The sequence below is a fragment of the Triticum dicoccoides genome, chromosome 5A (genome assembly GCF_002162155.2).
Source record: "Triticum dicoccoides isolate Atlit2015 ecotype Zavitan chromosome 5A, WEW_v2.0, whole genome shotgun sequence".
NCBI classification, from domain to species: Eukaryota; Viridiplantae; Streptophyta; class Magnoliopsida; order Poales; family Poaceae; genus Triticum; species Triticum dicoccoides.
In genome coordinates, this window is record NC_041388.1 from 420,024,617 (window position 1) to 420,038,133 (window position 13,517).

The window sequence follows — 13,517 nt, forward strand, 5'->3', positions numbered from 1 at the left end:
CAAAGCCATCCCACATCAACTTTAGCCATTAGGCATGTTGCAGTCTTAGTGGGTCGCTCCGAAAAGTTAATCACATATAGACCGTTCTCGACATGCCCAACAAAGGCTACTTTAAGAGTCTTACTCCACAAGAGGGCCACAGTATCATATCAAAGAAAGTGGCAAAGCCCATGATTGCAAGTTGACGAACGGAAAGTAAATTGTATGCAAGGGACTCAACAAGCATGACCTTCTCGATCGTGAGATCATGAGAGATGACCACCTTGCCAAGTCTCAATACCTTAGAAGATGAGGCGTCACCCACTCGACATTGGTGGGCATAGATGGAACCTTGTGCAGGTCCACCACCAAGTCCTTGCTTCCAGTCATATGATTTGTAGCTCCGCTATCGAGCAACCATGATCCCCCACCGGAAGCAAACACCTACAAGAGATCAATGCTTGGTTTTAGGTACCCATTTTATAATGGGTCCTTTGATGTTAGTAACAAGGGTTTTTGGAACCCAAATAGACCATTCAATGTATTCATGAGGAGAACCAACAAATTTGGCATAAACATGCCCATCACTAGCACGGCATAACCCATAAGAAGGATTAAAATCGCCGGCTTTGTTGGGAGGGGTGACATTGCCCTTCTTGACATTGTTCTTCTTCTTCTCCTTGGAGGCACTCTCTCCCTCCTTCACAAAGGTTTGCATGAGAGGAGGAGGTCGTTTGGTCTTGTCATTCTTCTTCTTGTTCTTGGAGTCGGGCACGTACCCAACCCCTTCCTTGGCCACAACTCCCTTTTGGTTGATCAAGAGATCGTTGAGGTTCTTCTTGCCTTGTATGCAAGTCGCAAGACCTCTCTCAAGTTGCCCCTTTAGCTTAGCGTTCTCCTCAGTGAGATGCACATGCTCACAACACGGGTTAGTAGCATTTGCATTATCAATTAACATCATACGAGGGAAAGTGGCTTTTTCCTTGGTTAGCTTTACTTGAAGTTGATCATGAGACTCTTTGAGGCTAGCATGAGCACCCTTCAAGACCTTGTGAGCCTTGTCAAGTAGATAAAACTCCTCTTTGAGTCTAGCAAGATCAACCTCAAGTTCGGCCTTCTCGGAGTTTAGCACATAAGAAACTATGAGGACATGATCATAATCTTTCTTTAACTTAGCATGATCAACGTTGTGTGACTCCTCAAGAGCCAAATGAAGACCACGCTCTTCCTCAAGAGCATTGGAAAGATCCGAAATCTCATCGGCATAGTCACGACTATGCCCTTCCATCTTAGTGATGGTGTCTTCGTGAGCCTCGATCATGTCATTGGCTTCACCAAGTTGTTCCAAGAGAGCAACAAAGTGCTTCTTGGATTTTCCCTTGAGTTTGCCCATAAAGGCCTCAAACTCATTAGCCTCCACATTAGCTCCCTCAAGTTCATTAATGCTATCCATCGGAGAAGGATGATTAATGATGGTAGTTTTGATATTGGGGGTTACCTTGTTGGTGGCTTTAGCCATGAGGCACTTGGCGGTGATGCTCTCATTGGGTGAGTCGAAGAGAGACACCGGTGAAGTCATCGCAATGGCAACGGAGGCCATGGCAACCGACTCATCATCTTCATCATCGGCATCATCCTCATTGTACTCTTCTTGTACAACCAATGCCTTGGGAGGAGTCTTCTTGGTGAAGTTTTTCTTGTTGGGGAACGACTTGGCCTTGTCTTTTCGGATGAGCTTGCCACCATTGTCTTCCCTCTTCTCATACGGGCATTCCGCAACAAAATGACTCACATTGCCGCAATTGTAGCAAGTCCTTACACGTTGCTTGCCCCTCGTGCCACTCGAGTTGTTTTTGCTAAAGTTTGGCCTCGAGTTTTTCTTGCTCCAAAATTGCCTTGAAGCAAGTGCCATGTGTTCATGATATGCATACTTCGTATCTTTGGGGTTGCTCTCCTCTTCTTCATCTTCTTCTTCTTCAACGGTGAGCTTGGCCTTCAATGCAAGGTTAGGCTTCTTTGCCCGTTGAGAACGGAGCACCGCATTGTCGGCGGTCTTGTCCAAAATGTTCATGGCCACAAACTCATCCAACACTTTGCTTGAGGTCAAAGTCTGGAAGTCCGGTCTTTGACGAATGACGGAGGGCATGGCCTTGTGGTAGGGCATCATTGCCTTGAGGAATTTGTGCTTGATCCAATTGTCATCCGTGTCCTTGCTCCCGTGATCTCGTAGTGAGACCGCGAGTTTGGTTACTCCCCGATAAAGCTCACGAGGTTCTTCATCTTCTTTCATAGCAAACTCATCGGCCTCATCTTGCACCACTTCATAGTTGGAGCGTTGAATGCTTGAGCTTCCCCGGTAGAGAGAGACAACACAATGCCATGCATCTTTGGCCAAGGTGAAGGGACGAAGATGAGGTAGGTCTTCGGGTGGAATTGCATCTTGAATGATAAAGAGAGCATTCTCATTGAATTGATTATCTGCGGCTTCTCGAGGAGTGAAGTTGCTTGGATCATGCGGATAAAAACCTTCTTCAATGATTCTCCAAAGGTTAGTGTTCACATGATTTAAATGACGTTTAAAGCAGTAAACCCAAGAATCAAAGTCCTCATTTTTCACAATCTTAGGGGGAGGACCGGCATGATTCAAATGAGTAGAAGGAACCGGTCCACCATAAACAAGTGGTGGTTCCACATGAGCAAAGATGCCGGTGCCATTTTTACCACTAGAAGATGGAGCCTTTTCACTACTAGCTTCCCCCTTGTCGGGGATAGCATTCGTCACCTTGTTGGTGAGATCACCCACTTTCAACGGTGCGGTGGAAAGTTTAAGCCCCTCAAGAAATTTAGTAAACATGCTTTCAACCTCGGTCGTCATGGAGGTCTTCAATGTCTCTAAGGCCACATTGAATTCCTCACGAGAGACCGAGGTTCCCCCATCGCCCGTGGACGAGATCGAATTCACACCGGAGTGTTCCTCCACACCGTCTACGGTATCAACCATACTCTTTGGACGGTAAAGTCCTTAATAAAGAGACGAGGCTCTGATACCAATTGAAAGGATCGATATGGTTGACTAGAGGGGGGTGAATAGGCAACTACCAATTTTTAACTTTTCTTTATCAAATTAAACTTTGCATCAAAGTAGGTTGTCTAGATGTGCAACTAGGTGAGCAACCTATATGATGCAAAACCAACAAGCAAGCTAGCAAGCAATAGAAGTAACACTAAAGAGCTTGCACAAGTAAAGGTAATAGATAACCAAGAGTGGATCCGGTGAAGACGAGTATGTGTTACCGAAGTTCCTTCCCTTTGAAGAGAAGTACGTATCCGTTGGAGCGGTGTGGAGGCACGATGCTCCCCAAGAAGCCACTAGGGCCACCGTATTCTCCTCACGCCCTCACACAATGCGAGATGCAGTGATTCCACTATTGGTGCCCTTGAAGGCGGCGACCGAACCTTTACAAACAAGGTTGGGGCAATCTCCACAACTTAATCGGAGGCTCCCAACAAAACCACGAAGCTTCACCACAATGGACTATGGCTCCGTGGTGACCTCAACCGTCTAGGGTGCTCAAACACCCAAGAGTAACAAGATCCGCTAGGGATGAGTGGGGGAATCGAAAATCCCTTGGTGGAAGTGTAGATCGGGGCCTTCTCAACCACTCCCGAGCAAATCAACAAGTTTGATTGGCTAGAGAGATAGATCGGGCGAAAATGGAGCTTGGAGCATTTAATGGAGCTTGAGCAATAAATGGAGCTTGGGGGAGGAAGAGGTAGGTCAAAGAGAAGAAGGGGACTCCCTTTTATAGTGGGGGCAACAATCCAACCGTTGCCCCTCACCAACCAGCCCCGCACAGGGCGGTACTACTGCTGAGAGGGGGCGGTACTACCGCCAGGTCAGCGGTACTGCCACGCCAGCCAGTGGCACTGCCGCGCAGAGGAGACTAGTAGGGAATAGGACCCAACGCGGTACTACCGCGGTGGTAGGGGCGGTACTACCGCTCCTGGAACGGTACTACCGCCTCTACAACCGCAACTAGTGCCGCAAAACCTGACACGAGAAAAAGACCCCTCTAGTCGAGGCGGTAGGAGCCACACAGCCCAGCGGTACTACGGCAGCGGGGTCACGGGCGGTACTACTGCCATGGAGCGCTACTGCCGCTTGTGACCCTTCGGTCGTACTACCGCTGGTAGTGCGGTACTACCGCTGGGGCACAGAAGAGAGAGAGAGAGAATCTCTCCAAAGAGGCTGAGGACGAGGCGGAGGTGCCAGGCACCCCAGCGGTACTACTACTGTGGAGCCACGGGCGGTACTACCGCTGTGGAGCGGTACTGCCGCTTGTGGCTCCTCAGCGGTACTACCGCTGGGTTGCGCGGTACTACCGCTTGGACCCAGACAGGACAAGGAAGAGAGGAGAGATCTCTACAATGAAATGGAAAAGCTCGGAGGGTGAGAAGCTGATGTGTACGTGTTGATTCCACCCATGCAATACCCCAGCGGACCCCCTCTTGATAGTACGGTGCCCTCTACGCAACTAGTCCATCGAGAAAGAAACGAAAGAGCTACACCGTCTTGAAATATACTCCGAGGGGAAGAAAACGTCTCGTGCCAGGGGAGAATCTGTGAAATATTCAAAGCACAAGATTAGTCCACAAACATGTTGTCATCAATCACCAAAACTACCTTGAGAGAGATATGCCGTAACACCAGCCCAGAATCCCAGCTGCCGGCATTCTCCCTCTTTATGTAAACCTTGTAAAATAAGAGAGAATAGGCATAAGTATTGTGACATAATGTGTAATAACAGCCCATAATGCAATAAATATCGATATAAAAGCATGATGCAAAATGGACGTATCATCGTCCGACAAGTGTGGTGGAGGCGTGTCACCAGCATGTGTGAAGCTCCTGCATAATGGAAATCCATGTCATTCTGTATGTGATGAAATATACTAGGTGCAAATGTAGTAATTTCTAAGAGTCGAGCGAACCACTTGTCTCCAACTAGTTTAAGCACCATGTGTTTATGCGCATAAGGTCGTCGGGACAACCTTGAAGGCCTACACAACCACACTTTTGCCATCATAGTGGTGGCACACGAACCCCCATGCTCGGCCACCTCAACCTCATGGTCCTAATCAGTCGCCACTTGTGAGGGCACATCCCCACCCCGCGATCCTAACAAACAATCAGTTGCCGCCCATCCCCCTCCTCCATATCTTTCTCTACATCCTCCCTGTTCTTCTCCTCCATATCCTTCACCTCCTCCAATCATCACGCATCCTCCTCCTCCTCCTCAGCGGGCTCACACCCACTGGAGCGGAAGGTGTAGGACGGAACTTAGCAAGCGGCCTCCCCGGCCTTTACAACCCTCTTGCTCGTTTCTCCACTTATTTTCTATGTGGATGGTTCTGTAGCCGCCAACCGTTTGGTCCTCTTGGTGGTAGTAGCATCGCGCAACGCTGTCACCGTCAGTTTTCCCTTCTTTGCAGCCGTGCCAAGTAATGGAGGAACAACTAGTTGAGTAGTATCGTATAGAACAAACATGATTTTATGCACCATCTTGCCAAGGCCCTTGTTGTTGCTGCCACCTAGCATGTTTCAACCACCTGATATGAGAAACAATAAACGAATTAGTATGGATGATACAACTTGGTATAAATATATGGATCCTAGTAAAATAAAAAGAGTAAAGCAATAATGCATAAACAACAATACAAGGCATGGAGTTGTTACACGAACCCAAGTTACGGTGGATGAACAACTCGGCAGTTTCGATTGGAAGAATTTTAAGCTTTGAAGTGTTGAAGTATATGTAGATATAATGGAGATATGAAAGAGAGAATTGGGGTTTGATCTTTAAGCGTGAAGAGAAATAAACTCAGCTTAGCAACCTCATTTTCCTTTTGATGGACTCAATCTTCGATCGCTAAAATGAAGAAGGTAGGTCCTTGGCTTGGTGAGCACTGGTCTTCATGAGAAGGGGGAGGTCTCTTTTAATCTCCTTTGTTGCAACCTAAGGAAACTTTCCTGAGATAAGCTAGTTAAAGCATTAACATCTCAAATATGTTGATATTAATTGCCAAAATCCACCAACAAGATTAGATACACTTTTAGCCGCCCCTCCACTAGCCCAATCAAGTTGCCCTTCTTGGAAGCTGGGTCCTCCTACGCTGTGACAACCCTACGAGATGGAGAGAAGACTAACTCCACCCCACCAGCTAACCTAGCTTGGAACTCATTCCACTCAATGAAACTCGAGCCATACTCATTGATAGGAACAGAGATGTGACACATTTCCCAAGCATCCCCTCTAGGACGACAATGCTCATTTGAGTGAAGTCAAAAGAAAGCATCATGAACCACAAGTGACTCAGATGGCTAAGCCCGCCATCAAATAGTAAATATCGATAAACACACAAAAAACATTAGCCTTCACATGGCCACAAATTCCTAAATTTAAAGGGAGGAGATGTGCCACAATTGCCTAATTTTTTCCCAATTCACTCTCTTTCCTCCTTCCTCATCCTCCTTCTTTTGTGTCCATATTCTCCTCTTCATGGCGTCGATGACATGCCACCCCTCTGTTGCATGCTAATGTCGGCCTAATTGTTGTCCACGTGGTCGGCATCGCTCCCTCGCTGGTCGGGCACACCTCCCTACCCGAGTCGACACCTCCACCTAGTTTGGATGACCCCTAACCTCCTAGCCCCCCTCGGGGCGGAGCCAACGTTGTATCATTGGGTTCGGATGAACCTAATGAAATTTGCCATGTACGTGCATGTTATATACCACATATTAGGCCTGGCCCCAATAAAAAATCAGGCTTGACCCCATCAAGCGCTGCTAACGCCACATGCATAGATAAATAAGAGGCCCAAAAGCCCACTGTCAGGTCTGTTCGTTACTAGATCAATACATGTACATAATTCGACAAGTTATGAAGCAGTAATTTGGGAGATCATTATCCATTTTGTTTCCTTTACTTCTTGTAAAATAGTTCATGAAACGTAGGAGCTCAAATTTTAAGGCTCACAATTTAGCGAAGCATGCTCTTACCCTTGTAGGTGGCCGCCATGTCTGGTTAGGTCATCCGGCGAATCTTCCTTCCATCCATGTAAACATTGTGATGAATTAATAAAGCTTCAGTGAATTGTCTAAAAAAAGAGATCAATACATGTAAGATGAATACACGGATGACAGCCGCACGCCTCGTCAATTTTCCAACTTGCCTCGCCTCTCTCTCTCTCTCTCTCTCTCTCTCTCCTGTCTTGACCAGTTTGCTGTTAGCCCTAGCCCGTCGCTCCGGTCCTCACCTCCTAAGACACCGACGCCTGACAAAATCGATAGTGCCATAGTGGCAATCAACTGTAATTTAATTTGAGGCAACAAGATCACCGCCACATCTCTTTCCTCTGTATGTTCTACCCAATCTAAATCTAATAGCCTGGTATGGGAAACTTTCTTCCCTAATTTCTAATTCCTTTTCTCCTAGACTTTGATTTATGTAGGCTATGGAAAGATATTTTTCAAAGAAGAGAAGTCGATAACCTAATCCCGATAATGATGCGGGGACATCAAGGTCACCCATTAGATGTAAGCAAAGAGCACAAATGTTGCTTCCAGTAGTCTCCCGAAGCCTTCTATCCAGAAAGAGATTAATTTAGATGAGGTTCCCTATGATACAGCTGATCGGTAGAGAATTCCAGAGTTCACAAGAAACCCTAAGAATCAAGATGAGATTAGGCGACGATATTTAATGAGGGGACCTTACAGGCCGCCGTCTACTTTTGTTTATCCACATAGGGACATTGGAGATACTCCATGAAGGTTTAATCCAGAATAGTTTAAAGATTATGGTCGTTGGCTTGAGTATAGTGATAAGGTGCATAAGGCCTTTTGTTTGTGTTGCTATATTTTCAGAGATAACAATGAGGGACAACCTGGGAGTGATTCATTTGGAATTAATGGTTGAAATGGTTGGAACAAGAAAAGTAGGTTGGATAAGGTACCCATGAGGGTAAAGATAATGTTAATAGCTTTCATAATGTAGCAGTAAAACGATGTGATGCTTTGATGAATCAAGATCAATCAATTCAGGTTGCCTCGATAAGCAAACTAATCTTACAAAAAAGCAAAATTGATTTCGTCTTAATGCTTCAATTGATTCAGTTAGATACTTGTTGCATCAAGGCTTAGCTTTCCGAGGCCATGACGAATCAGAAGAGTCAAAAAACAAGAGGAAATTTTGAGAGTTGGTAAAGACTTTGGCAAATTAGAATGATGATATACGGAAGGTAGTTCTTGAGAATGCTCCACAAAATTGCAAGCGGGTATGTGGAGATATTTAGAAGGAAATTGCCAACTATTTTGCCAAGGTAACATCGTCATTAAATTATATTTCCTACCATTTTTGTTGTCTCACAAGTTACACTAATTTATAATGATCCCCTTATATTTGTGCATAGATAACTTTGAATTCTATTGTTTAAGAAACTGGAGCTCATGTGTTCAGCTTGTTGATTGATGAGGCTGTTGATGTGTCTGACAAAGAGGAAATGACAGTTGGTTTGAGATATCTTAGCAAGCGTGGATTTATCATTGAATGGTTAGTTGGAGTTGTACATGTGCAAGAAACATCGGCAATATGTCTTCATGCCGCACTTCAAAAATTATTCACCGATATTGGTTTAAGCATAAAACAAGTCAGATGACAATGTTATGACGGGGCTAGCAATATGCATGGCGAGTTCAACGGCTTGAAAGCAAAGATTTTGCAACAGAATAAGTCAGCCTATTATGTGCATTGTTTTTCTCACCAACTCCACTTTGTTATTGTAGCAGTACCAAAGAAGCATGAAGATATTGCATATTTTTTCTACATGATCTCCATTTTATTTAATGCAGTTGGAGCTTCTTGCAAAAGAAAGGACATGATTAGACAGAAACATCAAGAGGATGTAATAAAAGCCATAGGTAGTGGGCAAATTAGCACTGGCTGAGGGTTAAATCAAGATCAAACTCTTCAGAGAGCTGGTGACACATGTTGGGGCTTGTTGGGGAACGTAGCATGCAATTTCAAAAAAATTCCTATGATCACGCAAGATCTATCTAGGAGATGCATAGCAATGAGAGGGGGAGAGTGTGTCCATGTACCCTCGTGGACCGAAAGCGGAAGCGTTTGACAACACAATTGATGTAGTCGAACTTCTTCTCGTTTCGACCGATCAAGCACCGAACGTACGGCACCTCTGAGTTCTGCACACGTTCAGCTCGATGACGTCCCTCGAACTCTTGATCCAGCAAAGTATCAAGGGAGAGTTCCGTCAGCATGACGGCGTGGTGACGGTGATGGTGAAGTGATCCGCGCAGGGCTTAGTCTAAGCACTATGTGAATATGACCGGAGGCGTAAACTATGGAGGGGGGCGCCGCACACGGCTAACAATGTTTTTTGTGTGTTCTAGTGGTGCCCCCCTCATATATATAGGTTGGAGGGGAGGAGAGGCATCCAAGGGGGCACCCCAAGTAGGAGGAATCCTACTTGGGGTCCTCTCAATTCGGCCTCCCACCTTTCCTATTCCTATTCGGAGTAGGAAGGCAAGAGGGGGAGGGGGGAATTCTATTCCCTTTTTCCTTTCCTCCTTCCCCTTTTATACTCCAATTTGGCCAGCCCATATGAGGGAGGCGCACCAGCCCCTTAGGGGCTGGTCTGTCCCTCTCTTGGCCCATTAGGCCCATATAGTTTGCCGGGGGTTACCGAAACCCCTTCCGGTGACCCGATACGTACCTAGTACCCCCAGAACACTTTCGGTGTCCGAATACTACCATCCTATATATGAATCTTTACCTCTCGACCATTTCGAGACTCCTCATCATGTTTGTGATCTCATCCGGGACTTCGAACAACATTCGGTCACCAAATTACATAACTCATATAATACAAGATCGTCATCGAACGTTAAGCGTGCGGACCCTACGGGTTCGAGAACTATGTAGACATGACCGAGACACTTCTCCGGTCAATAACCAATAGCGGAACCTGGATGCTCATATTGGCTCCTACATATTCTACAAAGATCTTTATCGGTAGAACCGTAATGACAACATACGTTATTCCCTTTGTCATCGGTATGTTACTTGCCCGAGATTTGGTCGTCGGTATCTTCATACCTAGTTCAATCTCGTTACCAGAAAGTCTCTTTACCTGTTCCGTAATACATCATCCCGCAACTAACTCAATAGTCACTTTGCTGGCAAGGCTTCTTATGATGTACATTACCGAGAGGGCCTAGAGATACCTCTCCGATACTCAGAGTGACAAATCCTAATCTCGATCTATGCCAACCCAACAAACACCTTCGGATATACCTGTAGAGAATCTTTATAATCACCCAGTTACGTTGTGACGTTTGATAGCACACAAGGTATTCCTCCGGTATCGGGGAGTTGCATAATCTCATAGTCGAAGGAATATGTATTTGACATGAAGAAAGCAATAGCAATAAAACTGAACGATCAACATGCTAAGCTAATGGATGGGTCTTGTCCATCACATCATTCTTCTAATGATGTGACCCCGTTCATCAAATGACAACATATGTCTATGGTTAGGAAACTTAACCATCTTTGATTAACGAGCTAGTCTAGTAGAGGCTTACTAGGGACACAATGTTTTGTCTATGTATCCACACATGTATCAAGTACAATTCTAGCATGGATAATAAACATTTATCATGATATAAGTAAATATAAAATAACAACTTTATTATTACCTTTAGGGCATATTTCCTTCAGGGCTCACACTACAGAACTCTCTCAAGTCTAGTGACGTTGTTCCCTGCAACCATGTATGTTCTAAAATATGTGGATGAAGAAGGAAAAATGAAAAGAAAAGCCGTGCACGTGGTCTTGTAGCATATTTCGAGACCTTTGATTTTGTGTTTTTATTTGCACATGATGCTGGATATATTAGGAAATGCAAATACTTTGTCACGTTCCTTGCAAAAGAATGATCAAGACATCCTTAATTCCATGTTATGTGTGAAGTCAACAAGGAATGAGCTACAAGAACTAAGGGAGAATGGATGGGACTCACTGATACAAAAAGGCATATTCATTTTGTGAAGAACATCACATTGAGAACGCGGATATGCAGGAGCAATATATCAATCGACACAAACCAAGACAAAAACTAATAAGACAAACCTCCAACATTACCGAGTAGAGTGTCTTAATTCCGTTATTGACTGGCAACTTCAAGAGTTTGATGACCGTTTCAATGAGGTAAGTTCTGCATTACTTGCCCACATGGCTATATCAACCCAAAAGATGGATTTGTCGCTTTTAACTTGGATAGCTTGGTGAAGCTAGCCGAGTTTTATCCAGATGATTCTGATTCGAAAAAATGGATGATCTTGGTCCTGAACTTCACACTTACATTGATAATGTGTGAGCGGATGAAAGGTTTGCTAATTTGGATGGGATTGCCGATCTTGCTAAATAAACATGTTACTTTTCCTTTGGTCAATCATCTTCTAAAGCTAGTATTGCTATTCCCAGTTACCAAAACATCCACGGAGAGATGCTTTCGGCTATGAATGTTGTCAAGAAAAAGTTGCTGGTGATCAGTTCATGAGTGATTGTCTAATTTGCTGTGTGGAGAAAGAGATGTTTTCTCCCATTAGTAATGATGTTGTGCTTGACCTTTTTAAGGCAATGAAAAATCGAAAAGGCACGATTCGAAATGTGAGTGACTTTACATTATTCCTTCACATGATGTCACTTCTATTTTAAACTTGCCAACCTAACTTGTTATTTTCTTCTATGTTTTTAGAAAGATGAGAAGTTGGATATGAAATATGAAGTTTATCTGGTACTACTTTATTTATAATATGTAAACGAGCGATTTTATAATTTCAAGCGATTGGTATGTTATGCACTCTTCAATTTTAAAGTAACAAATATATGCGATGAGTGATACCATATTCATATTCATTGTGATTTATTTGATTGATATGGAATTTTCACAACCACTCCCTCCGTTCCCAAATGTAAGCCTTTTTAAAGATTCCAACAAGTGACTACATATGAAGTAAAATGAGTGAATCTACACTCTAAAATATGTCTACATACATCTATATGTTATACTCCATTTGAAATGTCTAAAAAGACTTATATTTAGAAACAAAGGGAGTAGTTAGGCCACGGACGGCCGTCATCCCCGTCTCCTGCTTGGACGACTGAACTGTTTTTCTTTTTCAGTTATCCTAGGATTAGCAAACGCGAAATTTAAAAAATCTGAACTGCGATGTTCATACGAGGCACCCGGCATAGCCACCTCTTCACCTACTCTTGGCCTGCTGGCCAGTTGGCCATCCATCCATGTAACTCTCGAGGGGCACACAAGCGACGCGTCACAGTGCTGACTTGCCGTGAGAAGAGAAGTGCAGAAAAAAAAGGGTATGGCTCAGATACCTTATCCAGCACCCTCCAATGGCCACACGCCATGAGCACACCGCGAAATCCCGCTCCCCTCCTCCACTAACCTCGCATTCCCGCGCCCCCACCATATCCCCCACGTCACCACCCCCCTATATACCCACAACACCAAACACCACGTAGTACGTAGCGCCTACCGAGATCAAGAACTCGCCGCGCGTTGGTCCTTGAGCTTGAGCACCCACACAGCTCCAGCGAAGGAGGAGGACCATGGCCGCCTCGACCGCCGCCGTGCTGTCCCCGCCCACCGTGGCCGGGCTCCGCCTGGCGCCGTCCCCGCGCGCGGCCGTCTCGTTCCGGGGGGCCTCGTCGTCGGCGGCGAGGCGGTCCGTGGCGGCGCGGGCGGCGCTGGAGCCGTCGGTGGTGATCAGCCTCAGCACGGGGCTGTCGCTGGTGATGGGCCGCTTCGTCTTCTTCAACTTCCAGCGGGAGAACGTGGCGAAGCAGGTCCCCGAGCAGAACGGCAAGACCCACTTCGAGGCCGGCGACGAGCGCGCCAAGGAGTTCGCCGGCATCCTCAAGTCCAACGACCCCGTCGGCTTCAACCTCGTCGACGTCCTCGCCTGGGGCTCCATCGGCCACATCGTCGCCTACTACATCCTCGCCACCACCAGCAACGGATACGACCCACCCTTCTTCGGCTGATCCGTCCCACATCTCCCCTGCCTGCCCGCCTGCGTGCCGGCCGGAGCGGCTTGCTGTTGTAATCTGCCGTGTTTTCACTAGTTCTATATTATACGCTGATGGTGTACTATCATGTTTGTATGTATGTGAGGTGGTGAAAGATTGATTAATCTGGACAGGTAGTGCAACCGCGTGTGTGTATTCAGTGCCACATGAATGATTTTATCTCTCTTTTCCCCATAGTAAAAAAAAAAAAAGGGCAACCTGGTGCATGTAGCTCCCGCTTGCGCAGGGTCCAGGGAAGGGTCCGACCACTTTGGGTCTATAGTACGCAGCCTTTCCCTACATTTCTGTAAGAGGCTGTTTCCGGGACTTGAACCCATGACCTCATGGTCACAAGGCAATTTTAGTGTG

At 45.7% G+C, this 13,517-nt stretch overlaps 1 protein-coding gene across 1 annotated transcript; it reads left to right on the top strand.

The window, feature by feature from the left end:
• Positions 1 to 12,605: 12,605 nt before the first annotated feature.
• On the top strand, positions 12,606 to 13,328 carry LOC119301970 (photosystem I reaction center subunit V, chloroplastic-like). The gene has a single exon (XM_037578979.1). It carries the CDS (start codon positions 12,690 to 12,692, stop codon positions 13,122 to 13,124), a length of 435 nt encoding a protein of 144 aa, XP_037434876.1. The 5' UTR covers positions 12,606 to 12,689; the 3' UTR covers positions 13,125 to 13,328.
• Positions 13,329 to 13,517: the final 189 nt, after the last annotated feature.

Coding starts and splice junctions, on each gene's coding strand:
- LOC119301970 (XM_037578979.1), top strand. CDS start 12,690: ATGGCCGCCTCGACCGCCGCCGTGCTGTCCCCGCCCACCGTGGCCGGG.